The 16,462-nt window shown below is 38.1% G+C and overlaps 2 protein-coding genes across 3 annotated transcripts; both read left to right on the top strand.

Annotated features, from left to right (window-relative positions):
• The first annotated feature begins 8,807 nt into the window (after window positions 1-8,807).
• Window positions 8,808-12,116, top strand: fam169b (family with sequence similarity 169 member B). Of its 2 annotated transcripts, none has more exons than XM_076299841.1 (9): window positions 8,808-8,902; window positions 9,469-9,584; window positions 9,689-9,788; window positions 9,954-10,039; window positions 10,140-10,314; window positions 10,600-10,782; window positions 10,907-11,035; window positions 11,254-11,366; window positions 11,483-12,116. In XM_076299841.1, the coding sequence occupies exons 1-9, from the start codon at window positions 8,875-8,877 to the stop codon at window positions 11,630-11,632; spliced, it is 1,080 nt and encodes a 359-aa protein (XP_076155956.1). In that variant the 5' UTR covers window positions 8,808-8,874; the 3' UTR covers window positions 11,633-12,116. The 2 variants fall into 2 exon arrangements, with proteins under 2 accessions (XP_076155956.1, XP_076155963.1); XM_076299848.1 differs by having other exon boundaries at window positions 11,487-11,619.
• A 482-nt stretch (window positions 12,117-12,598) lies between these two features.
• arpin (actin related protein 2/3 complex inhibitor) lies at window positions 12,599-15,999 on the top strand. The gene is made up of 6 exons (XM_076299832.1): window positions 12,599-12,881; window positions 13,041-13,116; window positions 13,352-13,484; window positions 14,240-14,446; window positions 14,717-14,880; window positions 15,866-15,999. The coding sequence occupies exons 1-6, from the start codon at window positions 12,790-12,792 to the stop codon at window positions 15,872-15,874; spliced, it is 681 nt and encodes a 226-aa protein (XP_076155947.1). The 5' UTR covers window positions 12,599-12,789; the 3' UTR covers window positions 15,875-15,999.
• The last annotated feature ends 463 nt before the right edge of the window (window positions 16,000-16,462 follow it).

Here is a 16,462-nt window from a genome sequence, read left to right as displayed (position 1 = left end):
GGGTAACATTTTTAACAAGCAGATATCACTATGAAACTTACCCAGTTGATTACTTACATTAATATGAGAAAAAAATGTATTACAAGTTTTCTGTAATTTAATGTTTACATATGCAAATTAGGCATTATCTCATTAAATATGCGCTAATTTGCATACATTTTAAAACAAGAAACCTGAGCATTGGATACAGCCAGGTTCAAAATTATGTTTTCATTGTATTCAGATAATAGATGTTGAAAAATTTACAGAGGGATTAATGAATATCTATTTTAGTTATCCTGTAAATCAGAATATAATGTCAATAGCCCTAAAAAATCGATTTTTGCCATGTTTTTAGGCATAAAATGTCATGTAAGTCAGGCTAGGAATAATATATCAACAAACCCCTCTGTAAATATCTTCGAAATATAGTTAGGCATAAGTCTAGAAAGTTTGGTGTATGTAAGTGCTTCTGAAGTGGAGTTTCCTTGCTCAGAGTGGGAGCGGAAACTCGTTTTGAGAAAACAGCCTTGAAAGACAGCCAATGAGATTCCGTTCTCAGCCTAGACTCGTCTTTGAACTTTCGCGATTGGTTGCTGATACAAAGGAAGTGTCCATATATGGATCACATAGCGTGATACAGGAAAAACAAAGCTTTCCAACGGTACTACACACGATATGTTTTGGGTCACAGTCGCGGGAGTGCATGCAAGGTTAGAATGCTAACTTTTGCTGAATTTAGGATAAATATACAGGCGCGAGTAGACACAATATAATGAAATAAACACCTAAATGTGTAAATCGGACTTTTTTGTTGTAGTAGTGTGATAGAATACATGCTAAGGTAACAGACTAGCTCAAAATCTCGAAATTGACCAGTGCATGAAAAAACGATGTTTTCACCTGCCGTGTCTCGCCTTAAAAGGACATATAAAACATATATTAATATTACTTTTCTGCAACCTGAGAGTTAAATTGTAGAAAGTGTCAAGCTCTACGTTCAGGTGACAGTAACATTGCAGACCTAAATACAGGCATTTTCGCCATCAAGGCTATAGCCTAACATTAATGATGAATCGCATTACTAGCCTACAAGGTATGTCTGACAACTTGGACTACAAATGTTTAGACACTCGTGGAAAAAGCTTCATGTCAGGTGTCTCCACCGTTTAGGCCACCTGTACGCGTAGCCTACCTCTAGTAACCGCAGTGAAATCTCGCCCAGTTCCACATTTTAGGTGTGCGCATACTTTGCCAATGACACACACATTACCAGAGAGAAAACCCGATACGGAGTTTCATTCAAATGCTCGGAGTGGAGTGCATCGTATCATTCATTCATCTTGAGTGTCTGTGTTGCACATGGTACAATAGTGGCTGTATGTAGTGCGCAATAACAACACCATTATTTATGAGCTTCACTACAGGCCTATTAATAGCCTTAAGAATGAATCCAAAACAAAATTGTAATAAAGAGTGGACCACACCTCTTACCATTTTGCAACTAGATTTTTCTCACCTTTTTAATTTTGCACATCCTTGGCAAATACTTCACGAAGATATATCCGTTTTAGCCCATTTTTATGTTGAATCATTGGGCCTATAAGTTTAATGCAACAAAAGTTGTCAGTCCTTTTCCATAGACATGCACTTCATAGGCGTGAATATGAATGTAGCCTACCCATGCTCCAAGTATGCACAGTTGAAGTTAGTGTGATTGTAATGTTGTTACTCAGCTAATCAAGGATGATGGCACCAGTGTGGTAAACTGAGGACAAGAAACCTTGCAGCTCATAGGCTTCTGAAACATATTAAGAAGACATTCTAATCTTGACAAGAGTTCTCATATTGCCACATAGCCTTCTCAAGTTATCTTCCAGTTCATGGGTCTAACAACTAGCTATTAACGCAAGGTCAATTGTCAGACAATAGAACTGTGTATTGTGGGAATTTGCGTGTATTGGACAACAGCACGCCAAGAAAGTGTCGTATACGAGTGTGTTGTTGACGCCCTCTGCTGTCTTGATTGTAACGTTGCTCAAACCTAAAGGCATGGAGTTGATGTATGGAATTGGAATGAACTTATAATAAATTATAAGTCTGGCAATGTAATGCCTCTTCGTTTAGTGTAAAGCTATTGTCAACACATGTTTGCGCTGGTCTTACTTACAACTTGAGAAAAAAGAACAACTTGTTGATGGAGTTTACAGTGACAACTTCTTAAACGGTAAGTTATGGCTTACTCTTTGACAACATGGTTATCAGTGACTTATGCATCCATTTACATTTAAAATGTTTTAAAAATAAAATGTAATTGTATTCAGAATTGTAATGATATTCTTCCATTGCAGTCTAGATTTCGTCCAAATTGCTCATTTATATTTTTTGTCACTTAGGTTATCCAGCATAACCATAACCATAACAGCTGATAAATGGATTGGTTGATATCCCTGGTTATTGGTTGGAACTTATGGGGCAGGGTTTCAGAGGGAATAGGAGAGGTAAAGAGTCATCCCAATGTTTTGTCCCTATATTTGGACACAGAGATGTGTTAAAAAAAACAAAGCAAGTTGTGTTTTCAATGCAAGTTGTGTTGTTTTCAACACATATTGTGTAACAAATAAAAAAGGAAACAACACAAACTGTATTGTCCCTATCTGGACACAGAGATGTGTTAAAAACAATGCAATTTGGTTGTTTTCAACACATTAGTTTTAAGAGTGTACTATCACACTGTCATAATATCAAATGCCAGTGATAATATCAAATGCATCACAAATACACACAGGAGCACACATTTATTTCCCTTTCCATGCAGTATATGCATGGCCATTCAATATTTCAGGGATTTGTTATAATAGGAGAAAGTTTTGTCCAAGATATTAAGTTAATCCTATTGGTTGGTCATGTAATCAGATTGGATTAGAGGCAAACCAGAGAACATCATTAAGAAATCAGACTATGCATTGTCCACAAGTGTCTTTATTGCACAAAAAATGTGACCAAATAAGACCCATGCTTCATTTTTTTACCTAATTTTATTACTTAATGTATATATTTCATACATGTAACCATAGTATTAGGCTGGATCAGAATTCATATATCATTTCTTCTAATGCATGCACTTTGATGTGCAATACTCCAGTGTTAGGTTTGTGGGGATGGGTCAGGGAGAGAGGCTGATGTTACAGTAATAAAGTAAGGAGGTTCTACAGTTTCTCTCATGTGAATCTCACAGGTGTCCAGCTATGGAAACTTTGCCATCCCAAGGACCTTACAACAGTCCAGCAGCTGACTGTAAACCAATACCTCAGAGGGATAAACCCAGAGCATTACAAAAACAAACCAAACTGTTCAAGCAGGCCTTTCCCGCAATACAGGAATGTGAGAAATGTCCCAGTGGGAAGTCTGCAGCAGTCTTTCTTGTGTGCCACTGGAATGAGGGCTGTAGAGGGTTAAATGAGGGTTAAAATGAACACACAGGCTTCCCACTCTGGACTATCAAACAGAGGCGGCTCAAAACAAGGTCTCTGGTGTATTTATAACAAGGCTGAATTAGCTAGGTGTGTTTAATAAGTGACTTGGTGACTGTTTCTATCTCACTGGCTTTGAATGGGTTTTGAATGAATGGCAAGAGGAACTAGCGCCTGTTTCTTTGGGTTAGCTTTTTGCATGACCATACTAGACTGGAACCACTGAGGGATTTTGGTTTATAACCAGATCTAATTGAGCTGCATATCTTTGTTGTGTTACTGTGAAATTGTTCCCTCAAGTGGGGGCTCAGCTGACCCACTGGGTCTTTATTTACCACCAGTAGTTCAGGGTTGTGTGAGGATCTGGTGCATGTCTAAACACAGCCAGATACAGTGAACAATCGACTGTGAATAAGAAAAGGACACCCTGGCCAGGGATCGTCTTTGTCTATTTTCATGACATGGCAACTCTGCAAGTGTATGTAAAACTGCTAGACCATAGAGTATACCGTACAGTGCTGCATATTCATTTTGCTGAACGATTGATTATAAATGCTTTTGTTCCATTTACTGTATTAGACATCTGTGTGATGTGTGCATGAAAAGGAGAGAACAGGAGAGATGCAGGGTTTCAGGTATCTTTCTCATGAACATAATACTTCTCTAATGGGGTGTTAATCCCTCAGATTGAATCTGTCTCACAACAATAACTCCACGATTTATAACTTTTCTTTAAACTAAAAAACTTTTCTTTAAACTGTTAAGATATATCTTGGATTTATTTACATCAGTAACATGCCAGACCAATTAGATTAAAAATAATTTTCTCTGACTTGTGCAAGCACAATATCATCTGAAAATGCATTTTGATGTGTTATTGTCAAGTGAAGGATAAACGCACATGTGGTTCATGTAATTCTGTCGACCAATAACAACACCTCACAAAATTAAGAAAAGCTTTCGCAATACAAAATGCTCAACTACAGTATATTACCAAAGACTGAATGACAATATGCTTTAACAAAACAACCTGAGTTTCAATATTTTTTTATGAGGAAGGAATGAATGCATTGAGATGAACTAATGGCCTCTGTTACTTTTCCATGAGTCTGAATGAGTCACAATGAAAACAATGAGAAAAATCCAACCTTGAAGCGAAGCAAATTTATTTTGAATAAAATGGAAAATGTCATAAAGAAATAAATATATTGAACAAAAACACATTGCCCACAATTAATGCTACCCCTAAAATGTTATGCAAAATGTAACAGAAGCTTTTTCCTATCTAATTTCAACTTCTTTAAGTTAATCAGAGTGTCTGTGAACTTTCAGAAGTTCATGACTTTCTTTTTCACTAAGGTATGAAAATAAAGTGACACAGAGGCTAAATCCCAGAGTAATTTTTCAACATCGGAGAGACAAGAGAATACACTAAATTGAAATAAAAAAAGTGTGTTGAGTGTTGACATTTGTAAGTTAGGGAATGGTTATAAAAACTAGATACTTTTTAAAATGCCTATATTTACAGTTAAAACAATAATTAAAAGGTTCTAATCAAACGGAAACAAACATGCATGGACAAAGACCCATGGTTATCTTGCGATTCCATAAGAACCACTGTTGGAGAGTTACAGAAAAAGGTATCATCTTGGGGTCACCAAGTCCCCCAAAAATCTTCAAAAGTGACCTCACTGCTAATAGATTATTTAGAGGGCATGTCAGGTAAAAACCTTTCCAGTCTTTTAATTGTAAATGTCAGGAGTTACTGAATGGTACAGTGACTTTGTCTGGAAATGTGGTCTGTTGTCAGATTAAATGAAAATTGTGCTCTTTGGCAAGAAACACTTTATGTGGGAATGACTATACTGAAAATGCTGTTTTACTCCCAAAGGCCTTGTGAACCTTAAAGGTGCTCTAAGCGATGCCACGCATGTTTTAGGATAAAACATTTTATGTCACTTACAGCAAACATCACATCACCATCTGCTAGCTGCCTGTGTCCTGAATACACTGTAAAAAAACGCGATCTCTGGACAGCCGAGGCTCCAAAATTCACAGACGAGATGCGCGTTTAGGAGAGTTTCAATTGCACGGGAAGGAGGGGGAGGAAGTAGCGAGCTAGCTTTCTGTTTTGTTTGAACGTCAACAGAAGTGATGTTACCCAGCATCGCTAGAGCACCTTTAAGGTGCATAGTATCATGAACCCCAGGATAAACCTGAACATTTTCAAAGGAAATCTGTCAATCTCTGCCAAGACACTAAAAGTGGGTCATGATTGGATCATTCATCAGGTCAATTAACCAAAATAAATGTCCAGCTCAAAACAAAAATGGTTTAATGAACACAAAATCAATCTTCAGCCATTGCCATCTCAGTCCCCTGATCTAAACTCAGTCAGAGTTTAGATCAGGGGTCAAAGAGTCAAAGAGGAGAATGCACACGTGTGGACCTAGGAATCTGGACGATCTGGGGAGATTTTGTTAACACGAATGGTCTTAAATTTCTTCCTTAATATTTTCCAACCTTATGGGGTGTCATAGGAGAATATTACAAACTGTTTTACTGGCAAATGGAGGTTTAAGAAGGTATTACAAGCAGGGGTGCCAATAATTGTGAGCGACATGTTTTTGTTAAAAATATTTATTTCTTTATGAGATTTTCCTTTTTCTCAAAATAAATGTGTTTCAATCAAATCTTTATTTCAGACACCAAATGGGTCCATAGCATTAAGACAGTGTAAAGATACATATAATAAATACATATAATAAATAAATATAATAAATAGGTATAATGTATACAAAAAGAAGGTTACGGTTAGATTTGTCCTTATTGTTTTTATTGTGAGACTAGAATAAATCACCAACAGATTATTTTTCATACCTGATTTTAGTCAACTTTAGCAGAGGTGACAATAATTCTGAAGGGTACTGTAGTCTGGTCTCTGGTGCTTTTCTTGGGTACTGTCATTTTGTAGACCTTAGAGCCATTTTATATAGTATTCTTCTGGGGGTTTCAATATGGAGAAATGTTTTCACCCCAGCTCAGTATCTCTGAATCTCTATTGTTGACCTTTTTGTGCAGAAACACAAGATGTTATAAAAGTCAAATTTGTTGAAATGCAGTTGCATGTAAGCTACCTTTTACAGGTTTCAATATACAATGCCATGTAATGTAAATACAATGGTTGACAGTAGTGTAAATGTGTATGTGTTGGGAGGTACTTTGTATTTGAGAATTTTATTTTTATTTTTTTAAATCCCATTGATAAATAATAGCAGTTTATTACATTTCAAGGTTAAGACAAAGTGTCAATGATATTGAGTTGGGGTGAAAAATAAAGATTTAAAACAGATACTTTATACTAAAAACCCCATGGAAAATCTGACTGAAAGATCCCACAGGAAGTGGCTTTAGCTTCTGCACAATACTAGATCAAGAAAAGCATCCAATTCAGACTTTCTTTTATGAATGTATGTAGAGTCCAGTCTATATGTGTATCAAATATTATGAAGATCTGAAATACCTGGGCCCACTTCCCCGAAAGCATCTTAAGCCTAAGAGCGTCGTAAAGTCCCTCTTACGAACGTCTTAAGATTTGCCGACTGTTTCCCGAAACCATCGTAGCTTAAGAGCGTCGTGAAAACACTCGTAGATCTACGAGTGCTCCAGAGTACTCGTTACCGGCTAAGAGCGTCTTAACAGTAGGCCTACTTCTCACTGAGGTCACCAACAGGACATACAGAGGAATTACAACTTAGAATACATAATCCAACTTACGTTCCCATTCTTTATTGTGTTTACCTGTGATGAATCAGATTTTAGCGTGCAAAATAGCCTACATTTAATGGTCATAATAATGTGATGAAAAGCGGACAAAAATGCAATCAAGTTATGAAACGAGACGTTGCCAGAATAGTTTGACCTTATCTTTGCTAAGTGAATATTTTATTAGGCCTATGAGGTAAAAAGCAGAGAAAGCAACATGTGGTTTAGTCTGTAGCCTACTGCATCAAAATCTAAGCCTACACATTTCCTCTCTTTCTTACTCGACTTCTTTCTTATCTTCAAACGTGTTCTTAAGTGGCACCGCGAAAAAATATTGCATGGTGCAACAATCTAATCTTAAAATAATTACAATTATTTATGTCTCTGTGTGGTATATATAACCTACTTGGGATGCTTACATGCAGATGTCAAAGTGTTTCTATTTTCGTATTGATGTGAATTAATGTGTAGATCCGAAGTTTAAATGGTAGGCCTATAGGTGTGACGTGCAGTCACCTGACATCACCGTCAAATCAGAGGATATTTCAGAACTATTAACGTGGACAGCTCCCCTTAAGAGCATCTTAAGAGCAGTGCACGCGCGTTCACGCTACGAGCATGTTCGGGAAACAGTCGGAAAAATCAAACGAACGATCGTAAGATGAATCGTAGAAAACCCTCTTAAGAGCGTGTCTCCGTCGTTATCGGGGAAGTGGGCCCTGGCCTATTTTGAGGTAGGCTACAGTATGTGACTATAGTGACAGTGACAGTAAGACTAAAAAACTTCCACTGTAGCCATACTTTGACCGACCTGAAAATGTTCAAGTGCTAAGTGCTGTGAAGATTTTTTTAAATTCCACAGTGGATATTGCCTCTGGACATCCTGGCAAAGGCTTTGTTTTGTGAAACTACAAAACACTCAAACAGGGGAGTATCAGGATACTTTGGATACTTACTCATGATACAAACACACAATTGCATTGATAAAATCTTCACAAAGTGATTAATGTACAATGATTCTCTACAAATCAGTCAAATCAGTAAATTCTACATTGTTTGATCTACATGCTGAAAAGTTAATAATTTTGACATGCAACAAAAACAAAAACGATGATTTAGGCTATGTTAGTATTGACAAAACAGGCCCAACAAACTTCAATGAATATGAGTTTTTAACCTATTTTTGATATGTTGCAAGGTAACTGTCCCTAAATGCTGTTAACAGTTTAGAGATCATAAAGTTGCAACTTGCTGTATCATCCTCAATTACTCTGAACTTGAACAACCATTTAACATCTTAACTGTAAAATGGTTTTAATAAACATAATTACAATATGTTCACTGTATATCTTAGTTTATAATATCCATTATTTGGTTACTTGCAACAGATCTATAGTTGAAACAGCATCTGACAGTTGCAAAATAGGCTACAAAAAAACCTTAAAATTGCTCTCATATTCTCATATTTAAGCCTCGTATTTTGTATCAGTGACCCACCCTAACACCTCGTGATACCTTGCATTTAAAGCACCGAAATGTACTTCTGCACAGTGCAGGCAAAGTGCACAAAGTTGATTTAGTTTGCGATCTTTCACACTAGGTGGAGCCCTTGCACAAACAAAAGTGTTTACAGTGTCGATGACATTTGATAAACAAAATGGAATCCAAACAGCACCATATCACCGGTAAGAGGCTACCGAAATACTCGCCGTATAAATTGTGGTGTGGAACCACTTTCGAATCTGACGTGTTTCGATAATAGCCTAGTCGAATTCATTAGTCATTGCCCATACTGTTTTGTACATTTTGCCGACTGTCACTAAACATGGGCGACGTGTCCAAAACCATTCGCGTTGGAGTTGCCAAATATACTCAAAGTTTTCTGTTGTGTTCATTCAAAGCCAGTCCACAATCTGGCCTACTGTAAGTTGTTATCCATAACTCACAGCTTCTGCAATAGTCGAAAGGTCTTCTTTATTCACTGGAACCCTGTTGGCACTGTTGTTTTCGGTAGGCTTTAATAAGTCCGGACACTACATGCACGGCGCGCTCAGTCTCCTGTGTAAAACCGAGACTACTTTGTGGAGATAAAAAATATCCAAGCAAGCCTATGCCAGTTCCGCGTGCTTACTACATGGTTTTTAACATTTTGTAATACATCAATTTTCGTGTCAGTAAGTGCTATAAAGTATTTATCACTAAGCACCCTACCCTAAATTCCTTTAATTATATTAAGTGACTTCTATTACAGATATCACATATCCTGTTGACTGTCCCGAAGAAGACTGTGTTGATCTGTCAGAGGAGAAAATGGCATATTGGGACAACGGTTTAAGGAAGACTTTCACGCTATCACATGGAGTAAAGGTGTTTCATAAGATTCATTCATTTGGACATTGAAATGCTTTTGTAATCAAGGATTTTTTGTTTGTTTCGCACAGTAGTATACATGTCTGTTGTTCTTTTACTAGGTGGACGTGTGTCATGAAAACATAGCCAGCCTCTCACTTTTCAGTGATGATCTAGCCCATTCGGTTTTTGCCCTGCATTTGCCTGGAGATGCAACTCAAGGTTAAGCTATTTGGGGTGGTTTGTTTATGTAGGCTATGTATGTATGTATGTATGTATGTATGTATGTATGTATGTGTTTACTTACCTAAACACTCACTCCAGTAGTTACCATTGATGTTATGATTGGTTATGTCAGCGTGTGAGAAAATGTCTTCAATCTTTCAGTGGTTGCAGTATACCTGCACAAAGAGTGGTGGTCTGTACAAGATGTGATGAAGACATCCTGCAAATCCAGATGTGGACTTGTAGTGGTAAGGCTAATAAATGTATAATTACATTGTTTTATTTTGCCAAAGCTGAGAAAGAGGTTTTATCATCTGTGCTTTTAATTTGGTCATTGGTTTTCCATAGGTGAGTTCAATCGTGGAGAGAGTCATTTTGTTTGTCATGAGTCAGATCATTTTTGGGATTTTGGAAAGAACTCTGGATGAAGAAATATATTTCTCACCGCATGCTTTGGAGGAATTTGGCAAAATCTTCTGGCTGGATGGAGAAGCTGTCGGATTTTATACCATAAAGAAAAAAGGTATATCTCAGCGTTATCATCTGTTGGTGAAAGAATGTCTATGTGCCATACCCTTGCTAGTGAAAAAGACATAACCTCTGCCAGATAACTAATGTAATTACCATGGCTCCATTCAAAGCAAGGCCTGTTCCGGTTGTTTGTTTTCTTTGTCACAATTTCACATTTTTAGTTATATTATTCTTCACACCTCAGTTCATCTGGAGTTTAGCTAGTTGTGCAGCTAAATCATATGTTTTACTGTGTTTTATTATCATTTGTCCAATGATCCATGCTGTCTTTGCACAGGCACCTTGTGCAGTAGATGTAGTGGGCAAAGCTACTTGCTTCCCGTGCTGGACACTTTGTTTGTTCGGACACCCTGGAGGAGGAAGGGGCTTGCCCTGCAGATGCTGGAAGATTTCTGCTTGTCATTCCCTCAAGAGGAAGTACTGGGTGTCAGCTATCCCATTTCTGCCCGAATGTACGAAGGTAATGCTGGGCAGGTGAAGAGCAAAGATGGGTTATTCTTAAAAATGACAGGTCTTTGTCTTGTATAATAGGCATTATGTATTCAGACATTATGGACATTACTTGTTTCCTTGTTCTGACACAGTGTGTCAAAAGTTCTTGGAAATCAATGAGGAGGAAAGGGACCGCCTGTACGAAGTGGAGAGCCCTGGAGACTGGCGTCAAAGACGCAATGTGTGGCTAGGCCTCCAGGTCCGTCGGCTTCCAAAGAACAGTGAGGCCCTCTCCTTAACTATAACTGGTCACATTTTATGGAGAAAGGGGAGCAAATAATCACCGCTTTAATAACTATTTATGGTCTGTATTGTGGTTGAAACAGAAATTTGACTTTCTTTGAGTAGGAAAGGAATTTATTTTACTGCCATTGTACCATGACTGAGAACACAAGAGGGGGATGACACTGATGATATTGAGTTTCTCTTCCCGGAACAGGGCAGAGTCCACAAACAATTACCACTGACAAGACACATGGAGACAAACACGAAGAGGGGAAAGTTCCTTCTCTTTTACCTGACAGCGTCGACCCTGCCTGGAGCATATCAAAAGTGAGTCAACCTTATGTCACACACAAACCAACCCTATTTTGTTTGTATATGAATCATTCAGAATATAACACAAATCGACCCTTCACCCTCTACTTTCTGTCTCCACAAATCGAAAGGCAGACACCCTAGAGAACCATTTTGAAATGGGTGTATTACCTACTGGTCCTGTGGCAACGCCTGACAACACCCAAAGGAATTCTGGGAGGAGGCGAACAGCAAACCACGCAGAGGAGTGTGAGAACACCAAACAAAGAAGGACACTTTAAAGAAACTTCCGAACTGCTGTGTTGATGTTTGGAGAAATCCCTCTCTGGCTCAGTCAGTTGAAAGTAATTTAAGAGGCCCTGCATAGACCTGATCTTCAAGTTGTTATCTCAGTAGGCCTATTAATTGTTCTGAGACAATGAAATGTGTGTGTGTGTGTGTGTGTGTGTGTGTGTGTGTGTGTGTGTGTGTGTGTGTGTGTGCGCGCGTGTGTATGCGTGCGTGCGTGTGTTTGTGATTTGTGTGGACAGAAAAAAAAACTATAAAGTGCCTGGAATGTATGAGCAGGTCTCTCACCAGTATGTAGAGTTCAGCTAGAGTGCATTTCTTCCACTTGATCCTGTCCATTGTTTGTATTTATCTTGTGTGGTTTACAGGGACCAAAGTAAACAATAATTAGCCAAATGTTGTCTAGGACCAAAAATGTACATATCACAAGCTTCATGAATTGAAACGGTGAAACCAATAAATGTTATGGGAAATGTTTGAATATTTGGTACACTTTTCTGTCACCAATGCCACATCCTGTTATTTTTTTGTTAACAACTAAACTAACATCAGAAAAATATGGCCACATAATAGCCTACGCTGTAGGAATAATTTAATGGAGCTATGTGAGTGAAACTGGGGAAATGTAGCAAAAGCCTGAGTGTGCCATGTGCTATATGTGTTTGAAATTCACATTAATCAGAGGAAAACAAAAAGTGCATAGCCTATGATTGGAGTGAATATCAAACCTGTTCGCACTGTGGAACTACTTCAGTAGAAGGAAACATATGCTGTGGAACTACTCAGAGAAGGAAACATAGCTGTATATTCTCGCCTAATGTTTTAGGATGTATTATGTTACTTTGGGGAGGAGTTTCGATGAATGCATAAAATTAGCATGAATAGCAATTGGACATAGGCAATTACGCACAATAACATTTCTGCGATGATAAAGCGCATCAAGGGCGACGTTATATGAGCGATTTTGGGCACGCTAAATCGTGTGCATGCAAATGGAGACAACTATATAACATTTGTGATGTGAAAATATTTGGATGAGGGTGGGGGTATCCAGCAGCCCAAAACACTGACTGAATGGTATTTCCTTAATGACGTAGAAAACCAGGAAGTCGATGGAAAGTAGCTGCAAACTGTCTAAATAATCGGAATAATGAGTCGGATATATCACAACACATCACTACAGAACAAACCTGTGCACAATGAGAAAATTGGAAATGTATGGAATCCCTCCTCTTTTCAAAGGTAATAGTGTAGTGGTGCGGGGTTTTTTTCTGTCGACGCCTGGACGAACAAACTCCACTCTGTAGGCTAAAGCAAAACCAATTTGTGCTCCAGTGTTGCTGATATTATCATCGATAATGGGCTTACACTGACTGACTTTGCATTCTCTCTTTGTGGCAGTGGTCGAGGTGTTATACTGGAGGGACAACTCGTTGATGTATCACGCCACGTAATCACAGACGCTCAAAGTAAAAAGGTTGTTTGAGCCATTTTATATCATGCAATTAATGTCATATGACTTATTTTATCAGAATAATTGTTTTAAGCGACGTCTCAACGTCAGACTCTCACAGGTAGTCTAGGCCTAGGCCCTCCGCATATTTGTCTTGGTCGCTGAATATTCTTAAAAGTGTAGGCTATTTTATAGTAGCCTAGGCTAGTCATTTTCAATTGTTAATATCTTGGAAACATTTTTATTATTGCTTTTTCAGGATCGGTATAATGTTTTATACATCAAACCTAGTCGAATTCACAGGAGAAAGTTTGATGCAAAAGGAGATGAGATTGAGCCCAATTTCAGCGATACCAAGAAAGTCAACACAGGCTACCTCATGTCTTCCTACAGTGAGTTCACTTTGACGCAAAATAAACAAAGCTTTGTTTACAATGATGTGCCAGAACCATATCATGCCGTGGGACTTTTTAGGGAATACTGAACATGTTGATGTCACACCTAGTCATTTCCTTACTGTCATGAAAGCTGCATGCAATCCAACACGCTTGCAAACTAGATGGGATTCAGCAACTCTCATGGCTTCGTTTTAGCAGCAGCGTGGACAGGTCCTCATAGGACAGGTCCTCATAATCAGTTACCTAGCTAACCTCTACCCAAAGTCTGGTAGATAGGGTTGCAGTGTTGATCTGAGGATTGCAAATTGACAGAATGATGATTATGATGCCCTATATATTTGCTTAACACCAGTATTTTATTTTAATGCAACTAAATGGATACAACGTGGCTGCCTAAGCTAGAAACGCTGTGCAGGTCAAATTGTATGTCCTGTTTTTAAACATAAACATAAACATTTTAAACATAAACATAAATCCATACATAAACATAAAAAAACATAAATAAAAAAAAATGTGTGGATTATTTTCCACATCTTTGCTCCATCTGCATTGTCTGTTTGTTTTGTCTGACTTATAAAGACACACTGACCCCAATCCAGCAAATCATTGACATGTCCATTTATTACTGTACCATACTGGACAAAATAGTCTATCATAGATCCCCTAGTGATACAAATCTAAAAGTCAGCTAAAAGCTAAAAGACTAGTTGAGGGGGTTAAAAAATACTTTGAATCTCTGTGACACGCAGAAGTGGAGGCCAAAGGAGAAACAGACTGTCTGTCTGAGGAGCATCTGAATGACATTGTCAACAAACCAGAGCTGGTGAGAATCACTGAAAAGCATTGCCCCAGTCAGGCCTATGCTTTCTGGATACCCGAGGCAGAGGCGGAGAAAACAGAAATGGAAATGGGCCAGGAGATCCGTCTAAAAACCAAAGGAGACGGTCCGTTTATCTGTGAGTGACAAACAAATTGCTTTACATCCTCTCAAAGATTGAATAAGGGTTTTAGGAAGTAAGCTGCAAAAGTCAGCCACAGTACCACTTCCACATATGTGGTTAGCTGGTTAGCTGCAGGATATATTTGGTTGAATGGTTCTGCTCTGTCTTTTCAGCAATTAAGAGTGCATGCGTGCTCTAGTCGAAATAGATTTGAATGTGATTCAAATTAGTCAGTGTACTCTCTCCATCTCTCTACTCTACTCTCTCCCCCCCCCCCCCCCCCAGTTTCCTTTGCCAAGATAAATGGGGGCACCGTTACCAAGTGCAACTTTGCTGGAGACGAGACAGCTGGGGCCTCGTGGACGGATAAAATCATGGGCAACAAAGCCGGCGGAGAGGGTGTGGCAAAGCCCGGAGGACAGGGAGACGGGGCGGACGACGAGGAGTGGGTACGAGGAATGCAGGAAAATGGCAATTTTCCCCTTGTTTGCTTGAACTGCATGCAGAGTAGTTTGGTTGCAGCTGTGCAACCTGTATGTTTTTTTTACTGGTAGCATGGTTGACTGGTGAGTCATTCCGTGTCAAATCAGACAAAATCCAGGAAAATGGTTGCAGCACCGACTCATGTTATTTTGCTCAAAGTTTGTCTATACAATGTTTAGGTTCCATAGGTAAAACCTGTAAAATATTTTTGTTCAATTCTATTGTTTTCATAGTCTTTTTGCCCATGATTGTTTACACTCTCTAAAAGGCCTTATCTTGGAGGCCATGCTTGGACATTCATATCTTAAAAAGTATTATTCCTAGCCTGACCAAACTTTGTAGAATAGAAGACAAACATGTTCTTTGAATGATTCAATCATTAAAATATTTGACCACAGTCCCATTGGTTTTATAAAAGTCCCTAGTGATATTGAGGGTCTCAAAACTCCTTTATTGTGACACACCTGCCATCAATTAGTGTTTTCTCTAGAAATATCATCCTTTCTTAATGTTAACCTAAAATGTGAAGTCTCCAAAACAAAAGGCCATGACAATAATGATAAAACAAGGTGTGTTTGTATTTTGTGTCATTTTCAAGCAACTGAAATGGTATGTGGGGTAGCTAGTAGGACCATAAAAATCTATGTGGAAATAGCTAAGTATATGGACATTTAGTGTGTAAAGTACCACTATTGTACCAAGTCCCATTCACAGAATAAATGAATGTAGTTACAGGTGTTTTGGGAACATAATACCATTATAAAAGGAGCAAAATGTTATTCTGTGTTTCACCTGAGGGGGCCAAAAAATCTATTGGTTATTGTAAATGTTTATTTTGGTGTTACACCTGTAACTATGCATTTATTCTATGAATGGGACTTGGTACAATAATTCCCACGGCTCATGTAATTTAATGCGTTGCATTAAAATGTGCTTGTTTCTGTGTTTCAGGAGGACTGAGCTGAACAAACATGCTAAGAAGTCATATGACAACAGCGAAACAAACATGGATCTAAAATACTAAAGTGCTATTGTTATGTTACCTGAATATTTTTAAGAAATAAAAGAATGTCGTTGTTTTGCTATGTATTTGTTCTGTTGTTTTGATGTGTTGGCAGTAAAATAATTTGAAACACAGTCAGCAAGTACAACTAGAAAATGTAATTTTGAGGAAATTACTAGTGCATGAAAAAGCAAAACATCATTAACATAAAATGCAAAACAAACTTTTATTTGGAAACAGTTGTGGGCAGAGGAAACAGTTGGCGGGAATCATAGTTGATGACCACTGACAGTTGGAATGGCTGAACAGTTAAATAGCTGAATAGTTTAAACTGTTACATTATTTAATAGGGAATTAATAGATGTGCATAGGTAGACAGTTTTAATGGATGTTGATAGACAGATAGTTTAATGGATGAAGTGAAAGAAAGTGGGGAACTCTGAGAACTTCTGAGAACTCCATGAATGCAGAGATACAGACATATTTATCAGAATATATACTGCTTGTATGGCAATTTTTGATCTAGGGCAAAAGGCCCAAACTGT

This window comes from Alosa pseudoharengus, unplaced genomic scaffold, assembly GCF_046254945.1.
Source record: "Alosa pseudoharengus isolate Yale_2024_CS ecotype anadromous, Long Island Sound unplaced genomic scaffold, YU_APseudo_1.1 YU_APseudo_1.1_scf_10, whole genome shotgun sequence".
Classification (NCBI taxonomy): Eukaryota; Metazoa; Chordata; class Actinopteri; order Clupeiformes; family Clupeidae; genus Alosa; species Alosa pseudoharengus.
The sequence above is the reverse complement of the archived record's forward strand: the minus strand, read 5'-3'. Positions and strand labels throughout refer to the sequence as shown.

Excerpts from the sequence above, each read along its gene's own strand:
- fam169b (XM_076299841.1), top strand. The coding sequence starts at position 8,875 with ATGGAATCCAAACAGCACCATATCACCG. Across the intron at positions 9,789-9,953 it reads GCCTGGAGATGCAACTCAAG|TGGTTGCAGTATACCTGCAC; the intron begins GTTAAGCTATTT and ends TCAATCTTTCAG. Across the intron at positions 11,367-11,482 it reads CTGCCTGGAGCATATCAAAA|GCAGACACCCTAGAGAACCA; the intron begins GTGAGTCAACCT and ends ACAAATCGAAAG.
- arpin (XM_076299832.1), top strand. The coding sequence starts at position 12,790 with ATGAGTCGGATATATCACAACACATCACTACAGAACAAACCTGTGCAC. Across the intron at positions 12,882-13,040 it reads AATCCCTCCTCTTTTCAAAG|TGGTCGAGGTGTTATACTGG; the intron begins GTAATAGTGTAG and ends TCTTTGTGGCAG. Across the intron at positions 14,447-14,716 it reads AGGAGACGGTCCGTTTATCT|TTTCCTTTGCCAAGATAAAT; the intron begins GTGAGTGACAAA and ends CCCCCCCCCCAG.